At 43.2% G+C, this 20,350-nt stretch overlaps 1 protein-coding gene across 1 annotated transcript; it reads left to right on the forward strand.

Annotated features, from left to right (window-relative positions):
• The first annotated feature begins 10,691 nt into the window (after positions 1 to 10,691).
• Positions 10,692 to 19,716, forward strand: ARRDC4 (arrestin domain containing 4). Its single transcript, XM_042039354.1, has 8 exons — positions 10,692 to 11,059; positions 12,135 to 12,201; positions 12,475 to 12,622; positions 14,403 to 14,505; positions 15,200 to 15,456; positions 16,119 to 16,281; positions 16,757 to 16,911; positions 17,023 to 19,716. Exons 1-8 carry the CDS (start codon positions 10,720 to 10,722, stop codon positions 17,077 to 17,079), a joined length of 1,290 nt encoding a protein of 429 aa, XP_041895288.1. The 5' UTR covers positions 10,692 to 10,719; the 3' UTR covers positions 17,080 to 19,716.
• Positions 19,717 to 20,350: the final 634 nt, after the last annotated feature.

A 20,350-nucleotide genomic window follows, 5' to 3' on the forward strand; every position in this document is an offset into this window, starting at 1 on the left:
GTTTCTCTCACCTTTAGTTCCCAGAACAGTTCTCATTTCCTCTGAATGTTCTGACTTCTTATCTCAAACCCTTTCAGCTTGTTGATTTTAAATTCAATCTGGTTAATTCAAATTCAGGGCACGTTGCTCCTGAAGTCTTTCACCGTTTCTGATTGCACAGAACGGCACTGTTAATGCTACAAGGTTTTGTCAGCCAGGAATGGTGCAAACTTCCTTTTACACTTCTTCCTTTCATATTAGATAGACATGACACATCATGGGCCAGCCAGACAATCTTGTGTTGGGTGTCTCTGTCAGGGGGTTCTCCCTCCACTGACTGCCCATAGAATCATAGAACCATAGAATGGTTTGGGCTCCAGGGCCCTTAGAGGGCATCTTGCTCCAACCTCCCTGACAGGGGCAGGGACTCCTTGCACCAGACCAGGTTGCTCCAAGCCCCATCCATGCCTGGCCTTGGACACTTCGAGGGATGAGGCAGCCACAGATTCTCTGTGCCACCTGTTCAGATGCCTTAAGTGAACAATGAGGATCACCACCTGTGAAACTGTAAGATGGAGCAGATTTGTCCACCTGGACAAATTCCTGAACAATTCCATCAAGTCACCATGAGCTTTTCCATCATCTGTAGCAGTTTTCCACCATCCATGCATTTGCCTTTTTACATGTGGGTAAACTGTCAAAGCACAGTGTGCCCCTGGTAGTCAATGCCATGTGCACAAACAGGGAAATAAAAAGGGCAATTTTGCTCTGTTCCAGGCTGAATTTGCTCTTTAGACAGCAGAATTGGCCCAGACAAGATGACATCAGACTTCTGCAGTGACCTGCCTATGCTGCTGAGGAAGAGATGTGTCTGCTTCAAGGGGGGGCTCCTGCTGCTGATCCCTTGCCTGTGATTCCCCCAACAGGTCAGGTCTCACTCTTGCCAACAATCTGCCCTGTAACACTTGGCTACCTGTTCACAACTCTGGCTATAATTTCTACATATCTTTAACAACTTATATTTATTTTTCTTTTTTTTTTTCCCCGGGCAAAATCCATCTCTTACAAAGCAGGAGGGTAGCTGAAGTTTGTTCCTTCTGAAAGCAAGTCAGCTTCAGCTCAAAATCAGAAGGGGTCTTCAACGGCCAAAGGGTTCTTTTTCTCTCCTTTTTTTTCAGGAAGGGTTTGATAGTGAATAATTGGAAGAGGGAAAAAAATCACCTCGGGTTGTATATTGCCACTTCCTCTTGCATCGTGGTTAATGCAAACCTTTGATTAGCCTGCTGAAGAGACCACACATTCAATAATTTGAAGCAAAAGGTTAATGGTGTTATTACAACTATTATCCCTTTTAAAATCATTATCCTCTTGTTTTTTATGTCTATATTACCTTCACCTTTCCATGAACCCACTTTACCAGCTGTTTCCTTCCGTCATAAAGTTTGCTGAACATCATCCTAGGAATAGGATAAATGCCATGTTTTATCAATCAAGCCTAAGGGAATTCTCAGCTTCTCATAACCCAAACTGTAAAGGGAGATTATTACAAATTTTCTATTTTGATTTTTAAATTGGCCATGAGTGAAATACATGCTTAATGTCAAGGTGCACAGTGTTGCCATTATGACACCATTTTTCTTGGGAAGTTTTACACATCAGCAAAGTATGACAACTGAAGGCTTAGAAGCAACTAATCAATTATCATTAATTTCAAATAGGTTCTCCATTTGAAGGACAAATAGCGTCTAGCAAAATATACAGAATGACTAAAACAAAGAATGAAAACGTGATGGAGGTGATAACCAGCCCCATTTCCAAAGCATCTTAGCAACCCAGCACCAAAGTCCTACTGACTTTCAGGCAGACATTTATCCCTCAAAGTCAAAAATGTGAATTAACTTCCTAAAAATTTTAGGGCAAGATTGATTTCTAAATCCATGGCAGTGTCTCAAAGGTATCTAAAAATGCTCCTTTTTTTTCCAGAGACACTAAGAGGATCCAGATTGCCTAACTTCAGTCTCTTCAAGTCAGTTTCTCCATCAGCATTTGAACTAAATCTTTGCTCTTTGTAATTAACTTCCTGGTGCAGTTGTTTTACAGTTGGCATCTCCTGTCATCCATTTTTCAGATCCTGTGGACACCAACAGTCAGTGTCCCCATGAATTACACATCCAGCCCAAGTTCCATTGGGCCTGAAAGAACTTGTATAAACAGAGGAAATTTCCAGTGAACCTATTTAAGTTTAAAAAAATGAAGTGTGGAGGGAAATTAAAGGCCTTAAAACAATCAAATTTTATAAGGGCCCAGACTTCATTATGCCAAATAAAACGATCACACTCTTTCTGGAATTTGAAAAGAATCTGTTAATGCCTCTACATAAAAATACATTCTTTACAGAATGGCAGCAGAGCAGCATCTACTGAGCTCTTAGTAAAATAAATGAAGTGCTCTGTGATTGCATCCTTTGAACACGGAAAAATACAGGTAAAGCATACTAAAGTTTTCCAACAATAGTGTCTATCAGAGAAAAGCTGTGATCTCTGCAGATACTTAAGCAGAACAAAATGTAGGCTCTGCCTATGCCATTTTTATAATCATGGATGCACAGCAGAAGTTAATGCCTGTATAACTTAGAGCACTGGTGGCAGCACAAGTTAGACATTTTCTTTTCTTTTTAAAATTTGGAACATTTTTGCTACCAACTTCTAAGTAGTAATTCATGATGAAGAAAGGGGAAAATCTGCCACATGAAAGACGTAATAAGAAGTAAATTCCTACTACAAAAGTCCTGTGATTGACATGATCTTGTCATTATCATTGAAAATAATCTTCTGGTGTGCTATAATGACAAGAGGATGTGTAATGTTATTCTGATACAAGAAAAGCCTGTGTACATTCATTGATCCAAAGAATTCTAATTCACCCTGTGGAGGAAGATAAGAATCACAACAGCAGGCAGTTAAAAGTCCACCTAGCCCTGTATCCTGGCTCTGACAATGCCTAATATTTCATATTTCAGAAGAAACTGTAAAAATAGTTTCTTCATTGTGTGCATGTCTAAAATGAACAGTATTAATGGTGTCTTCTCATCTCTCAGGCTTTTCACAGCCAGCTGACCATTGGTGGCTTCCACAACAACAGTTACCATGGCAAGTGAGTTTGATGTGTTCTCTTTTTCTTTTATATTTATATATATGTATAGCTGCATGGCTGTAACACACAGATGCATGGCTGTAACTGAAATTATAAAGTCCTAACCTTTTCTTACATCAAAGGATATGTTGTGTACTTTACTTTAAAGGGAAATACTCGCCTAATGAGCCATGACAAGTTCAGCTTTTTCATGTCTGTTTTAATCACAGCTTGAACTGGTTACTGACAAACTTCTCCAAGAAATGTTGAAATATTTTTAAATGTGGTTAAACCACTAGCTGTTTTAAAAAGCCACCAGTTTAAGCACAGACTCCTGGGTTTTGGGAAATGGGCCTCATGATATAAGGCATAAAAGATTCCAGTTCTTCAGCTGGAATTCAAGGAAAGGTTGAGAGAGTGATAACTCTTGACAAGCATCTAGAAAAATTCTGTAATGGGAATGATTCAACCTCATGCAAAGTAGCAAAAAAAAAAAAAAAATTTACTATTTAGAAAACAGTAATTTCTACCTTGAATTAAGAATTGCCTTGAAGTAAGATGAAAAACAACAGTAGGGACTAGAGAGAACCTGTTGCCATGTCTTGACACCTTTATGGCAAGATTCCACATCTTTCTAGAATGCTCTGCTCCAGTGTTTGTGAGAGTCTTTGCTTGTAAGTACATGAAGGGGGAGCAAGATGTGACTGAAAAGGTCCTGGTCTCCACAGAGCCAATGAAACGATTTGAGAGAGATTCAGTTTCACTTCCACCACAGGACACGCTCACGGAAGGTACAGCTCTACCCTAAGACAATCCTTCGAATCAGATTTCATGCCTTGGCCATAACTGTAAGAGGACTTTTCTCCCACCGATATGTCAGTCAGCTTCCATCACTGGGGGTGTTCCACCTCCCTCCAAAGCACTGGAGCCAGGAGCTCCATGTCCTCTCTTGGACACTGAGAATATCCTTGGTTCATCCAAGGACATGCCTTGCTTATGGGTCCAAGGTTATTCTGGTCACCAAATTTTAGGGAAAGGTTGCTAAAAAGTTGGATTGTTTTGGGGTAGCCACTCTTTTCTGCCTTCTGCTGCCATCCAGGGTTAATTTCCCTCTCCACACCCCTCATCAGTGACAGTGCCCTGCTTTCACTTGTTCGTCTCCTGTGCTAAGCACTGCTTATAATGGCTAAAATACTGTCTTGGGCTTTAAGTTTGAGAAAAAGCATGCAAGGAAATCCTGTAGCAGCTTGTTATCCTGGGTTATCTTGACTAGATGGACTTAACTCTGAGCAGTTATTATGAAACTCCAAACCCTCCCACAGTCTTATGAGGAAAAAGGTTCCACATCCTGAAGCAACCTTGGCTACTCCAGGCATAGGAGGTCCAGTATCTGAATGCATTTGTACAACTTTCCTAACATCACCCTTTCTCTCTTAATATCCCACAATCTGACATCAGGCAGAAGCATCTGACAACGCACACATCTTAAGGACAGAATCACACTGTGTATACACCTCAAACCATGCTGAAATAGCAGCAAAGGCCAAATAACCCTGTTCCAAGTAAAAGCACACATTCCCATTAGCAAAGCTCCACTGTGATCCCAGGCCCTGTCCTGCCCATCACTCGTGTTACCTCAGGCTGCTGACTCCACTTTCCATCCATTGTAGCTCTTACTCTACATTCCCTTTTGACATAAAGCATTCCATTATCTCCATTTCCTGCTGAGGTAACACCTTTCCTAATCCTGGGCAACAACAACAGCCCAGGTTGTGAAAAAATGACTTCACATGGAGCACCTCTGCATCTGCAATTACTGTGCTGCTGAACCATATCACAAAGCTGATGGCTTCACCCAGATGCTTCCAGTAAATCTCTGACTTGGAACAATCTTTACAAAGATTCTGAATATGCCACCTGTGTTTTCTCAGAGTTATGATCCATGTCATTGCTTGGTGTGAACTCATAAGGCTGAAGTGGCACCACAAGGCTCACATTCCTGTTTACAGGAATGCTCTGCCAAAAGGTGAATTCAGATCCAGGCATGCATTTCCCTTCAGTGTGAGGTTTTCTGGTATGAGATTCAGGTTCATCCTGGGTTCAAATTTTTTCAGTTTAAATTTTTTCAAAAAAGCACTTCACAAAGACCTCAAACCCTCAAATTACAGCCCATAGTAGGAACCAGCTAAAGCAGCACATAACTAAGAACACGAACGAGTTTGTTAATTCCCCTTTCCCTTTCTGGCTTCATTCCCTTGAGCTAGAACACCAAGCCACGATCCACACATGAATAATGCAGCTGCTGTTTAAGAGTTGATTCAACAACAGAAATTTGTAACCTCTCTCCGTGTCAGATATTTATAGGAATGTTCCTGACCACCTTGCTTTGATGTCACTGAAATGCAGAGGGGTACATGATACAATTGTAGGAAGCTCTTCCTCCAGAGGAGCACTTCCAGAAGGCCACTCTAATTGTGCAGGAGCCACAACCCCAATAAATCTTTCTGTCCTCAGGGGACAGCAGGATGAAGAGAAGTTCTAACCACATCCATTATTCTTCTCTATTCACACTCCTTGCAAAGCCTGTAGCATCTGTAAACATCGAAAACCACCCTGGAGCAGTCTTCTGTTGCCCAGCTGAGTGCTGGATTTAGATCACTTTTAGGTGCAGGAACGAGCTGTAACAGATCCTGCACTCTGAATCACTATATAAATATTTAAGTAAACAACAAGTCACTCAAGTGTTTTCTTTACCAGTGCATGAAGCAACACGATGGTCCATCACGTGCTGGGATGCAATCCTAGTGCACGGAACTGCTGCACTGGGGACCTCTGTCCTGTGGGCCTGCTGGGTGCTGCCACCTCATGAGGTGACAGAGAAGGTCCTGGCTCTGCACTGCCACTGAAGTAGAAAGGATCCCCTGCAGTTTGCACCACCACCCTTCCCTTGGCCCCAGCCTCTGGAGGCAGGGATGAGACCGACCTCTCTGAGCCCTCGGAAGGTAAGGATGGGACATGTGGCACTTGTGTGAGCCAGTGACTCAGTGCACGAGTCCTGATGGTTTGGGTCTCTGACAGCAACCCCATGCAACCTACTCTGTCCTTTCTCTGCCTCAGACTTCTACATGGGCTGCCCTATTCTCATTTAAGATTTTCCATTTTCCAGACATAACCTTGAATGAAGATTGGTCTTTTGGCCTTCAAGGCAATTTTGCTTTGTCAGACTGGGCTGTGTGAACTAACACCTGCCCAGATTAAGCTCTCAGGTTCCTGGGTCAGTATCTCAGTATTTGCTTTTCTCAATGCACCACATACAGAACAATCCTTAAAAATATCCTTCCTGGTGTTTTACACACTGGCTGTAGTGACATATCAGACTAGCTGGGCAGCAGCACTTGGAAAAGCATCTCTGGCTGCTCTCAATCTCCTCTCTGTAAATGCCACTTAATTGTCTAAGAAAAATTTGGCTGACCTTTCAATTACTGGTAATAAAATAAAAGCAATAAAAGACTCTCCACGACAGCAAGTGTCACCAGCACCCATTCGTTGCCTTCTCGTGCTGATTGGGAGGCCAGAGAGAATTCATGCTCCACTCAGGGCTGCATTTCTGGCACAGTGTTGATAAAGGAACTTGCTGGTAAAAGTCCAGGGACTAAGGAAATAAAGGAATTGTCTCTCATCCCTCCCTGTCCTGACTCCATAAACAACTCCAGAAAGGATTTCTGGGTATCTGGGGCAAAAAGGCCTTATAATCTGAGGGGTTTTGTGGAACTCCAGAGCCTGTAATATCTGCTTTCAGGGGTAAACATTGCTCTCAGCCAACTGCTTCCTAACATCTGTTAAAGCCACTGAGATAGCTGAAATTCTTTGCAGATAAAGGACGAGGTAAATGGACAAATCCCCCCTTCCATGCAGAAAAGTCAGGATGGGGTTTGCATACTGTTCACTCACACACATCCTGTCTCATGGCTCTTCCACTGAACTCAGCTGCAGCTCAGACACTGGGTTTTTGCCCGTTGTGTTTGGTACTGGCTAAGAAAGATGCTTGGATGGGTGTTACAGCACAACAATCTCGAATAAGAACTCCAATTTGTAAATTAGCTGTTAGCAGCTCTCATAAACACTTCCCCAAGTCCTCCTCCAGTAGCAGAAATAGCTCTTCACTCTCTAAACTGCCAGGCTATTGATTAAGAACAGAAAGGCTTAGTTGGCAAACTCCTGGTGCCTGACTCATGATGAAGAGCTGTGTCTCAGCTCCCTTCGAGCAGGAAGAGCACAGCAAATACTCATCAAGTTTCTCACTTCCTTCCCAATTACAGCTTGGATTCTTGTAAAACAGAAACCTTCTTGGCAGAAGAAGCTGTTACTGAGACCATTTCTTATCTTATATCTTCCACCTAAAAAAAGAGTTTATTTACATATCACATGTCCTTCCCGTTGTGGAAAGTTGGAATCGATTCCGTACTTTCCAAAACTCTTCTGGCAGGTTCAAGCCCTCATAGCCTTATTTTCAACATGTGCACTGAAATGAGTTAAAATATAATTACTGCATGTAGAAACTATCCATCTAAATTCAGTGACCTGACCACAGCAGTCATTTCTAAATTAACCAGCAGAGCCAGGATATTACCAGCTACTGTAGGAAGATGTTCTCCTAGTTCCTTTCCCTTCATGATGAGCCTGTGATTATTGCTAGAGCTGTTCACAGCTTTGTGGATACTCTCCAATAAGACCTTTCTTTTGTATTCCTTACTCTTACAGGCTAATTTTTGCATTATTTTAACTTGTTCAGGCAGCTCTTTCTTACAGAATCCTGAATAAAGTGGCAAAATAAGTGGAATGAATATATAATCAAGCACTTTAATGTATCTCTTGCTCTTCCACAGCAACTCCCACAGTCAGATAACCAGTCACACATAAACACCCACACTGTGAGTGTTCATCTCCTCTTCCTTCCTTCTGGCTTGTCAGAGACTAAAATAGTCATGTGGTGGTTTCCACCATTCATGCTAGAACGTCATTGTGTGGGTCAGTTAAAATGCCTCAAACACCAAAAAGATGGGTAGATGACAAAACTAATTGCTCCATAATAATTACAAGTTCTGGCTTTTAAATCTTGCTTGAAAAAAAAGATATATTAAACGGCAAACAAACATCTGGAACAAGTGTCACCTGACTGTGACAGAATGTGCCTATTAACTGTGTCCTCTACAGGCTAATTGCTCGAGTTACTGAAGCCTCCCAGCTCTCTCTGATTCTGGGTAATGTTTTGTTTCATAAGCAATTTGCCATGTTTATTCATTTCCCTATCTCACTCATTTCCACTTGCAAAGAATAAAAGGGAGGCAACATTTGAATGGTCTCATAAACCCATAAGAGAATTAATTACTTTTATACTGGATCTAATTCATGTAGGAAAAAAGGGAGTTGTGGGATTTGGATTTTTTTTCCCTTTGCATCATACTCTCAAAATCAGTCTGCACACACACACATTGTACCTAATGAAATTCATCAAATAAGCAAATATTCAGGCTGCACATCCAAGCACGGTCTCTTGGCTGACTACAAAACTAGCCTGATACTTGTCAGTATGAAAAACGTCATATAAGGAAAAGATTTATGCAAAACTAGTCAAGTCTGAGTTTAATTAAACTAAAAAAAGTACCAAAATAGCACAATTTTATACACCACAATTCCCAGCTACAATGCAACATTTGCAGTTTCTACAAAGAATTATTTCAAAAGCACAAAGGGGTGTGAATAGCCAACAATTCTTTAAATATTCAATCAGCCATTATCAAAACACAATTATTTTCTCTACATAATTTTCATCACGATTTGGGGAACGCATGGCCAAAGGTTGAAATAAAGCCCATGAATTCACCCTATCTGTAACCACGTTCCTTTTCCCCGGGTCACTATCGATTAACACGGATGTGCGTGTGAACCTGCAGCCAACAAAAGGTGTTCCAAAGGCCTACCTGGCTCTTGGCAAGGACAGCTGCTTCCTTACTGAAGAACTCTAAATACGAGGCTACATTTCACAGGACACACAGGGGTTCTGAGAAAGCCTAGAGTTATCTCATGGGTTATTTAAAAGCCAAGGCTCTGAGTGTGGAAGACAAGTTTTGCTAATTTCAGTAATTAACTGAGTCAGCTGGGAAGCACCAGGCCGGTGTTTTGCAGCGCCCCAGAGGGATGGGGGAATGCAGGAAGATGCAGCTGTCAGAAGCTTCAAGGCAGGCAGGTGACTCAGACCGGGAAATGACTCCTTCGTCACCCGTGGAACTCCCGGCACATCATCCACCGCACACACCTCCAGGAAGATGCATTGCTGCCAGCTCGGGCCATCATAAAACACAACAAGGCCAAGAGCAGCATTATTTGCAGTGTGTATCTAGTAGAATCAAAGCATTTCGGTTTGCAGCACGTCTTGGGCTGGCTGGAGGTGGGCGCGGAGCTGTCGCAGCCTCACCACTATCGGAATGATGATTCTGGCCGCGCCCGCCCATTCAACTCAGATATATTCACCACTCTTTCACTGTTTGCTGGGGCTTCCTAAGCTTCTATTTCTAAACATAACAGCAACACTTTGCATTTATTCTTGTGGATCAATCTTCGAAGTGTTACCTATGGATGATGTGCCTAGGTGTGACAACACGCAGCGCGGGTGCACCCACTTCCCTGCCCAGGGACAAAGCAGGGTTTTAGGAGCAAGTTCTTGAACGAGGCCGTTTCGTGCTTTACACGGCGCAGAAACGCACAGTATTTGTGGGGACACGAGGTTTCCACGCTGTCCGGGACTGCTCATTTACAGCTGAACCCCTTCACCTCCTGCTCCTCAATGGGGCGAGAAAGGGCTTCACATAGGCAGGTAACCCGAGGTAACCTCCAGGCAAAGCATGGGGGGAACAGCAGTACCACGTCGTTTTTCCGTATTTAAAAGCCCCAGCCAGCCCAGCTGTCAGCGGGAGAAGCTGAGACTGACCCAGCACAGCACTGCCTCTCCCTCCCCGAGGGACACCGAGAGACAAGGTTTCCCCTCAGCGCGGGGTCACCAAGGGCACATGCCTTGCGCACAGCGCTGGCGGGCAGTGACCAGAGGAAGTGGCACAGCAAGCGACAGGACCACCCAGCTGCCTCCCTTGGACACCTCACAGCGGGCCAGGGCTGAGGGGTGTGCGGGCGGCGAGGGGTGACGGCCCCGGCCCCGGCCCCGCCCCTCAGCTCTGACCCCGCCCCTGGCCCCGCCCCGCCCCTGTTTACCCACCGGCTGTGCACGTGGTGGCCGCGCCGCACCATTGGCCCGCGCACCGGGGCCCTGCCGCCGCCCCGCCAATCGGCGCGCTGTCCACGCGCGCCTGCCCGCGCGCGATTGGCTGCACCGCGGCGATCACGCAGAGTGACGCACTCAGGGCGTGCGCCCGCAGGACGACCAATGAGGCGGGGGCGCAGGGGCAGCCCGCGGCGAATGGCGGCGCGCGGGGCTGCGGGGCGGCCAATGAGCAGCGCGCGGGGGCGGGACGCGGCGCCGCGGGCGCTGGCGGAGACGGGCGGGTTTAAAGCGCTCGGCGAGGGCGGGCGCGGTTCCCCCGCGGCCGGGGAGCGATGGCGGCGGCCGGGCCGGGCCCGGGGGCCGGCGGCGCGGTGAAGACGCTGGCCCTGGTGCTGGAGGACGAGGCCCGGCGCGGCGGAGGCGGTGGCTACTGCAGCGGGGACACGGTGTCGGGGCAGGTGCTGCTGGAGCTGGCGGGGCCGCTGCCGCTCCGTGGGCTACGCCTGGAGGCCGCGGGACGGGCGCGCGTCGCTTGGAGCGAGAGCCCCGGCGCGGTGTCCGGGGCGGGCACCTGGGGGGTGGCGGTGCGGGCGCCGGGGCCGGGGCCGCGGCGGGAGGCCGAGGTGCGGTACCTGGACATCCGGCAGAGCCTCCTGCGAGACCCGCCCGAAGGTGAGGAGGGACGGGAGGCGGGCGCGGGCCCGGTCGCTCCCGCAGCCGCGGCGGAGGTGGGACCGGAGGAGCGGCGCTGCGGGAGCGGGGAAGGGTGGCGGGGCTGCGGAAAGGCGCCCACGGTCGGCAGCGGGGGGGAGGCGGAGGGGGAACGCTCCGGGTGGAAATGGGCATCGGGGCCCAAAGAAATGCGCGGCGACCGTGGGTGCCGGGGCACCGACAGGACAGCGCTGGCACCGCGCTCAGCCGTGTGCCCGGGGAAGCTGCCACTGCCTCATCAGTGGCTGCGCGATTCCTGGTACGGTGGCTGAAACGCGGAACGGAGCCGGAATAAAATCCGCAGCACGATTCCCTGCGTTGTCTGGGTTTCCTGCAGAGGTTCGGCCCTTCTGTGGATTCCGTGGGTCCCTTCCGCGCTGGTTGTGCTGTACAAGCAGCTGCTGGGAAGCTGCCGTGGAAGACCCTGGAAGCAGTCAGGCTCATCCGATGGATTAAGGAAGCAGAGGAAGCTCGCTGTTGCCGAGCTTTGTCACCCAGACAGTGCAGCACTATGGCAGCATTGAAAAATTAAAGACAGAACAACGACATTTTGTTCTGTAAGGGTGACATGCAGCTCAGCCTGATCTGTAGGGAAAGTAGATTTAGGCCTTGAGAATTGTGTAACAGTAGGCCCTACATATGAATAAACGGGGAGCTCGTATATTTATAGTATTTCTTCATACTGACCTTAAATTGCAGTTTTTTCAGCACAGAAGTTAGGTTAATTGTTAATTGGAAAAGTAGATTAATTGCTGTCCTGCTGAAAAGAAATTCACTTTATGCTTTGGAGAAGCCATTTTGGATTAGAAATTGGCCTGAGTCCTGAACTGAATCTCAAGGTCTCCCATGTTTCCTTGGTTCTTGTTTTTCATTGAAATCACAGCATAAATAAAGCATGGGCTGCAGTCCAGAACCCACTGGGATCAATAAAAACTTTGTGCATCTGGGTGTTTTAACACATAAATAACTTGTAAAAGTGTCTCCTTTGTTCTATTTCTGGAATAACTAAAACATACTATTCATTCTTATCCTACAGGTGAGGAAAACTTAGTTCTTCTGGATGGAAGACACGAATTTCCATTCAGCTTTCAGCTCCCTCAAGAGTAAGTTAAATAATCCAACCTGAAGGGATTGTGCTGGATGCTGCTTGTAGTGGAACATTACCTTAATGTAATTTGACTTGTGGTTTTTTTAGTATCAGCTTTATATACTTGTCTTAATCAAGTGCTGCACAGAGAGGCCTTGTTTCCTTTAACTTCCCCAAGGCCCTAAAAGTACAAACTGTAAATTGGGAAATGTTTGTGTATGCAGGAAGTGTTAATGTTTAGAGCTGAATTATTAATTGAGGGTAATGATTTTATGACTGCTTGTTTCAGACCTCTGGTGACCTCTTTTACTGGGAAGTATGGCAGCATTCAGTACTTTGTGAAAGCAGTTCTGGAGAGGCCTGCAGTACCTGACCAGAGTGTGCAGACAGAGCTCCAGGTCATCAGCCATATTGATGTCAGCTCACCAGCTCTCTTGGTAAGAGGGTCCCCCACTCCTCCTCTCCTCCCCTGTAAAACCAGCTGCAAATAAACCATTTCCAAGCAGCCATAACCCTTCCCATGTAATTCCAGAGTGTCATTTCCTGACTTCTGGAAGCATATAAGCTCCCTAAGCTTTTCCGTATAAATAGATGATCTTAGGTTGTGTGAATAGCAAGCAGAGTGGTTTTTTTAATACCATTGATTACATCCCTGCTGGCAGAGATGTTCCTGCCAAAAAGTTAGGCAGGCTTCATAATAAGGCTTAATAATAGTAATGCATGAGCGCAGAGTAGTTACTCTTACCAGAGCAACTACATTCACAGGGCTGCAGTGTCCTAAACTCTACAATAATAGTAGGTTGAGGAACAGTAATTAGAGAAGAGTATTAATCATGCTCAGCCTGTCATTTAGGCTCTGGCCATTATGTTACGTATCCCTGCATTTTGCATGTCGTTTTCTAACATGAAGTGTGTGCACGCAGCTGCTCCAGAGATCCTTTCAGTTATTTCCCTATGACAGATTTGGCCACATTAAAGCATTGAGTTTTTAATAATCACTGGAAATACTGTAGAGTAATAAGAAAGATCAGGCATTAAGTAATGAGAAAATAGGCAAGATGGAAGCTAATGAGCTGGATTCTTTTATCTCAACCCATATTACGAAAATAATATAAAATTATACCTTGCACTTTCATGATAGCAACTGGATCTAAATGGCTATTCATTTAAATATGAATGAGTAATTTCTATTTTATTTAAAATGGTGGGATAATTTTAACATCATGATGTGAACGTAACTAAGAGATGTTTTGAGCAGGCTTTTTTTTTTCTCCTTCATTACATGCTTACATTTTAATCCATTCTAGAGAGAACTTAGGGTATTTTGGCAGTGACATCTGTAAGCAGAATAGCCTTTATATTCAGCAGTTAGGAGTCTGAAGGCATCATACCCACATTGTGTAAGGACAGAGCAGACCATAGGGTACTGCGCAGGAGAGGCCTGTGGGGCACATCAGGAAGGCAGTGCTAGTCCTAATGGATTCCAAGGCTACCACCAAAAGTGCAAAACAGAAAAGTTTTTTCATTAAAATAAAATACAAAACCAGTTTTCATTATGGTATTGACTGGGTGCTACTGCCCAGTAAATCATTTTGAGTAACTTTGATCCTGGGCTTGGACCCTTGATGTGTGCTTGTGAGTTTCTTCTAATGAAAATGTTCAGGCAGTGTAAGTGTCATCTAATGTGACAGTCCTTGAATAAATAAGATGGTTTTTTTCTTGCCCCTAAACTTCTGGGGGGTTGTGTGGCTTGTAAATAATGAAAGTGCATCCCCTTAGCCCAGTGTATACATATATTTATCCTTTCTTAAGGATACAAAGATAAAAACAATTTACCTACCTTAACTGTTAGTTGTTCGCAGATGAAATAATTCTGCATTCTTCTGCACTGAGGAACATGGGGATAAACACCACAGTACTCCATGAGATCTTTAAAAAGCTAACGTTGAAGACAAAGCACATGCAAAGACACACTGGTCTGTGTTACTTAGTCAGTACAGTCTAAATGCAGACTGGGATTTCAAAGCAGAAATGTCCAGATTGTCAAACCTTGGTTCCATTTCACATGGTGGCAAAACTACAGTTGCACTGAGCAGTTCAGGGATTCAGATGAAGTGGGTTTTAGAGCTGGATTGCAATGACTGATATACATAACACTAAACTGCAAGTGATTGAGAGCTTCATCCCATAAAATGAAAAATACTCTGTATTTTATAGACACCTGTTCTAAGAAGTCAGGAGAAGATGGTTGGCTGTTGGTTTTTCACCTCTGGGCCAGTGTCTCTCAGTGCCAAAATTGAGAGGAAGGGATACTGTAATGGTAAGAGTAGTTACCTTAAAAATGTATATATTAAGCATCTAATAGGTTTGTTTTTTCTTTTAATCTCAGTGAAGCCAACACTTTGCAGTTCAAAGAATAGTTCTGTTTAATAGAAGTAAATTAAAATCTATATGAATTTAATTTTTAAAAAATCATCATGTCTTTCCCCTTGGGAATATAAATTGAAAGGAAGTCCTGTTAATAATCTTATGGAAAGTCCATGTACATGTGAGTGTAAAGAACAACAAAATGTTTTTATTTGGGATAAAATACCTAATTGGGGATGTAATTAGGTTTTTACATCATACTTGTGTAGGTTCACACTTTCATAAGCTTTAGCAGCTTCTCTTTCATCTTGATAACATTAGATACATTGAAGAAATAAAACATCTTGAAATTAATTTAGTAATATATAAAAGAAAGATTGGGGCGTAATTTGCAAATAAAGCTTTTATAGCTTGTTCATACTATTCTTAATGTTTCAAAATGAATCACTGTTTATGTGTAAAATATAGTAGGTGGCTATAATTCTGCCTGGATACCACTCTGAAAAAAATAAACTGGTTTGAGGAAACTTACCAAGTATTGTTCTCATAACACTGCAGATGATGTACGTGCTGTGTAACATGCTTTGATACTCCCAGAGGAAAGTTGGTAAATACAAATTATTCATTGGACTTTTTCTGTCTCTAAGGGGAAGCCATCCCAATCTATGCAGAAATTGAGAACTGCTCTTCTCGTTTGATTGTTCCAAAAGCTGCCATTTTCCAAACACAAACTTACCTGGCCAGTGGGAAGACAAAAACCTTCCGTCAGATGGTTGCCAATGTCCGAGGAAACCACATTGCCTCTGGGAGTACAGATACCTGGAATGGGAAAACTCTGAAAATCCCACCTGTATCCCCATCTATACTTGACTGCTGCATTATTAGAGTAGAATATTCATTAGCTGTAAGTATTGGGTTTTCAAATATGCAAGCTTTGGATACTGCATTCAGTTGGGAACAGAAGAATTTACTGAGTAGCTTTTAGGTTTTTGACTTGGGAACAACAATAAATACAAATCTAGGGAAAGGTGTCCCAGCCATTGTCAAGGGGATTGGAACTAGATGATCTTTGGGGTCCCTTCTAACCCAAACCCATTCTGTGACTGTATGAAAAATAAATATCATAAACTATATACATGAGAGAATGAAGGTCACAAAGAGATTCTGAGATGGAAAGACAGGAATAATGTGGAAAAGGGAAAAATGGTACTGAGGAAGATGCAGCTTAGTTTCAGACATGCAGAGATTATTTTGGGAAAGCATTTCAAGCTGAATGGGTTCCTCAAGTGATTCTTTCCAGAAATGGGAAGATAAGGCTGAAAGTCAAGTGCATAATCAGTTTGTCAAGATGGCTTTATTGTTTAATGTCACCTAGAGACAAGTTACAGCCAGAAGGAAGCTGCTGAAAATTAAGGAAAGCTGCCACGGTATTAGCTAAGCGTATCTGGGATGACAAGGCTCTTAATTTTTAAATAATTTGCAGTGTAGGGAGTAGGGCAGCTTTTAAGAGCAGCATTCAATGGGGTCTCATGATGTTTTTTCTTTTGTTTGGGGGTTGTCACATAGGTGTATATCCATATTCCTGGTGCTAAGAAATTGATGATTGAAATGCCTCTGGTGATTGGCACTATTCCATGTATTGGATTTTCAAGCAGAAACTCCAGCATTACCAGCCAGTTTAGTATGGATATGAGTTGGCTGGCATTGACCATGCCTGAACACCCTGAAGGTAACAAATATATATTGAACTCTCTCTAATCCAGCACAGTACTGTCTGCAGCAGATGGGTGCAGTGCCAGTTTAAGGGCACTGCCAGGGATGTAGGCCATGGAAGTATGACTCGTGAGAAGTCTTAAATCGAGATCCAAAAGGATTGGTGAGGTTACCCTAACTCCAGCCTTCCTGAAGTCTCTCTTTACCCCACTTGAGTGAAATAGCTAACTTCTGATAGTGGGAATATTCTACTCATTACTGAATACATCTTGATACAACACTGGTTTGCTGCTGGGGTTGTCCTAAAAGCACAGCACTTTCTGTATTCCTGCTGAATCACCTAAGCTTACTGAAAACATAATTTCAGTTACAATATTTATGACTACAGTGCACTTCCAATACAGTTTTCATGGTCCTGGATATACTGTAATACAGCTGTTGTCTTGCTGTGAATAGTTTGAAATTTGACAGTACCATCTCTTGTGTTTCAGCACCACCAAATTATGCTGATGTAGTGTCTGAGGAAGAGTTTTCCAGACATGTTCCTGCTTATCCACCACCTATTGATTGTGAGGAACAGTTGTGTTGTCCTGTCTTTGCTTACATACAAGAGTTCCGGTTTCAGCCTCCACCTCTTTATTCAGAGGTAAGAAAACAAATAGCAGGTGGTGTTTTTATTGTCAGATGGCAAAAAAAACCCCAAACACAAACCTAAATGCAGGAATTGCAGGCAGTAATTGTTGTCTTCTCTCCTTAGATTGATCCACATCCAACTGATGTAGAAGAAATGCAGCCCGTTACATTCGTGCTCTGAAGAGGATTTGTAACAAGAGCATCATTGTGATGAATGTCTTAATCTTTCTGCTGCTTAAGCTGGTAGTGCAGCTAAAAAAGAAACAGTTTTCTTTATCAAAACCTCTTCTGTGTACAAGAAAGGCAAAGGAAAATGGAGAAGGAGGTATGAGCACGTTTGGTGATAAAAGAGAACCTGCTGGATTAGTCTGCACAGAGGATAACGGGAGCAGCCAAGCTTGGGATACTTGAGAAGTACCTGAATATACTGAAATGAAAATAAATCCATGAAATACTGAATGTTTTCCAAAAAGTGGATACACTACACAAAGTACGAGGAGGAGATGTGTGGATCTTCTGAAGAGAAAAGAATTTCTATTTTGTTTGCAACACTCTGGAAGAATGTACATAGTGTTGTTCAGAACTTCTGTAGTAGAACTTGCGTAGTAGAACAGAATGTGGGGTAAGAAAACATTTCCAAAAGATTCCAGTGTTCAAGGGGCTTCAGCTTTGCACTGTCTGCATTCAAAAAAGGAACACTACTGAAACATGGAGTGAAGTCTTAACTTCATATTTGATGGGAACCTGCCCTTCTCACGACTGCCAAGTGGTACTATTTCCTCATTCATCATGATCCTGAAGACACCCTGGATGACAGGATGGCCATTACACAATATTATGAAGGCAACCATTTCATGAATGCAAGACGCAAGTATGAAACAGAACAGTGAACTTTGAGACAAGCTTATGCACTATGCTTTCTTTCAAGGGATTTCTTAAGGGAATTATTCTAACCTCTTCTACTGTGAGTTCTTCTTCTGCATCTTAAGCCTATGGATAGCATGATAAGGGGAAGCATGGCAAGGGAAAAACCTTTTGCCAGCAGCAGGTATACTTAGCAAAATGGACAATATTTATTTATTCAAAAGCCTTTATAAGCCTACCTCTGTTTTGGATATTTACTTACGGTCAGATTTGAGACCAAAAAAAGTCTTGTTAAAGCTCCAGTATACTTCAAGGTTCTAAAAGGGACCCTAAATGGTTTCTGTGGTTAGTGAATGAGATAAGAGGTGTAGGGAGAGGTGTATATATACCCAGAATAGACATAGCTTATAACTGAAGTGAAAGCAGATACCAGGGGAACAAAGTCCTCTGGTAATGGCACAAAGCTTTTCATTACTCCTGCATTTTTGTCTAAAGATCTATTGTCAGGGGCTGCACTAGTCATTTGCTATCCATACTATATTTGTTGGTGTGTTTCCTTGTTTGTTTTTGTTGTTTAATTTTGTTTTGGTGCAATATTTTAATGTTTTCTTCCTCAGGTCATTTAGAATAGTGAGAGTTCGTTGCTGCTAAGACTGAAGGCACAGCATTTACTTGCCCTTGTGCTGCCTTCATTTAAAGTAGAATGTTTGCTTCCTGCCAGCCATCAATGGGATAAGTAAACAATCACCAACAGATCACTTACAGGAGCAGAAAACAGCATTTCAACATGCACGTTTACAGTCCTGTCTTTGAACTACAGGGGATTTCGGACTACTAGAAATACTCCCTATGTCTTACAGAAGGGTTTGGGGTTAAAACCCGGTGCTTTATGTGGTAAAACAGTGTACTTTCTGATACCTACAAAAATAGTGATTTGAGTTTCCTTCATTTCATCAATAACTGCAGTTTAAAGAAAGTCTAAATGGTTTTTTACCAAATCTGTCTTCACTTAAGAAGCAGGGATTTTTCTACAGGCATACACAGATATATATTTTTAGTCTTCTTTTAGTATGACTCCCTTACATTGTCTAATTTCTAGCACTTCACCTCAAATCACTTTGGCATCAGTGTGAAAGACAGACTAGTGGAGATTCACGTTTCCAAACTGCAGTTACTCCTTTCATTTGCAACATTTAGTATTTAGTTTTCTATAGCAAATGCAGCTTAAACCAAAATTTGAGTGCATGATTTAGAAAGGACATTCTAAAAATGAGTATTTAAGTCTCAAGATGTAGCTCTCATGCCTTTTTATTTGAGTGAGGGCCTGTCCATACAATCGATGCAGGATTTTCATTCACATCATCTGGAAAGGGAACAAGCATCTTTTCCTTAAACAGATACCATTATAGTTACTTGAAAAGTAATGTGGTTGTGTATTAACTTGCATGTTAATAATTTAAAATCTTAGCTTAAAGAATGTTAGGTGCTTTTCTGGACTGTAATACCTGATAGGTGATGTGTGCTACCTGGTGTAATCATGGTCAAGCAAACAACAGTATGAAGGGTAAAGATGTGCTTTCCCCCCTCCCCTCCCCAAAAATCTTTCAGTTGTTTTTTATTCTTTGCAGATAAACTGTGGCCTTAGATTGTTTGCTGCAAAAAAAAGTCAACTATTACGTGTTTCTTAGGAAGCACACATGGCCCTTCAAAGGAGGGGTGAAAACAAGATTAAGTTCTGCTCTCTGGCACTTGGCTTAGTGCAGAAATTGATCCTTAAAAATAATTACTGTTTGCACAATAATAAGTTCAATATGCAGGGGCTTTGTTTTGATAACTGTGAAACAGTTTAAAAGAGACAAAATAAAAAAAGCTGTTTAACATACAGGAACATGATTGTATTTTGTACTAATGAATGAGCCCCATGGGCTCTTTGTTAATAAAAATGTCAAATCTACAGTGTGCTGTTCATCTCTGGTTTGGTGCTATGTCAGGAAATACCTGAATTCTACCCTACAGATCTCTAATTCCTCTCTGATCTGGGAATTAGGCCTTCATCTGTCACTGTTTTAGTTCCCTGAACTGTTCATAACCAAGAGCTGGAACAAATTGATCAAAAAGGGCCTACTCCCACCTGTAGTTATTATGTAATAGGGGCTCTTACCCATAAAGATGGAAGGATGTGAGTTCTAATTGGATTTCTCATCTCATATATTAATCTTAGAGGATATTTCATTGTTTCCTTTAGACAAGATCAGAGCAACAAACTAAAGATAAATACATCAGAACAACCTTATAACCAGAGTGCAGAATGACTTAAGCAGAGACCCTGCTAGCATGGGGAAAGAGGTGACAAACTGTACCGACCCTGCTCACCTGTGCCAGGCGTGAGATGATAAATCTCCATCAAGGTCCTGCCTCCCAAGGATTTGAGGAAAAACAAACGGTTGATTTCTTCTTCCTGTTTCCACTTTTGAGGGAAGATGGGAAATTTCTCCTTGGAAAGTCGAGGTGAAGATGCTGTTCAGGATCGTGGAATCACAGTGTGGTTTGGGTGGGGAGGGACCTTAAAGCTCAGCTCATTCCACCCC

This window comes from Corvus kubaryi, unplaced genomic scaffold (assembly GCF_017639235.1).
Source record: "Corvus kubaryi isolate FWS band 111438036 unplaced genomic scaffold, C.kubaryi_AGA036_p1.0 37394, whole genome shotgun sequence".
Lineage (NCBI taxonomy): Eukaryota > Metazoa > Chordata > Aves > Passeriformes > Corvidae > Corvus > Corvus kubaryi.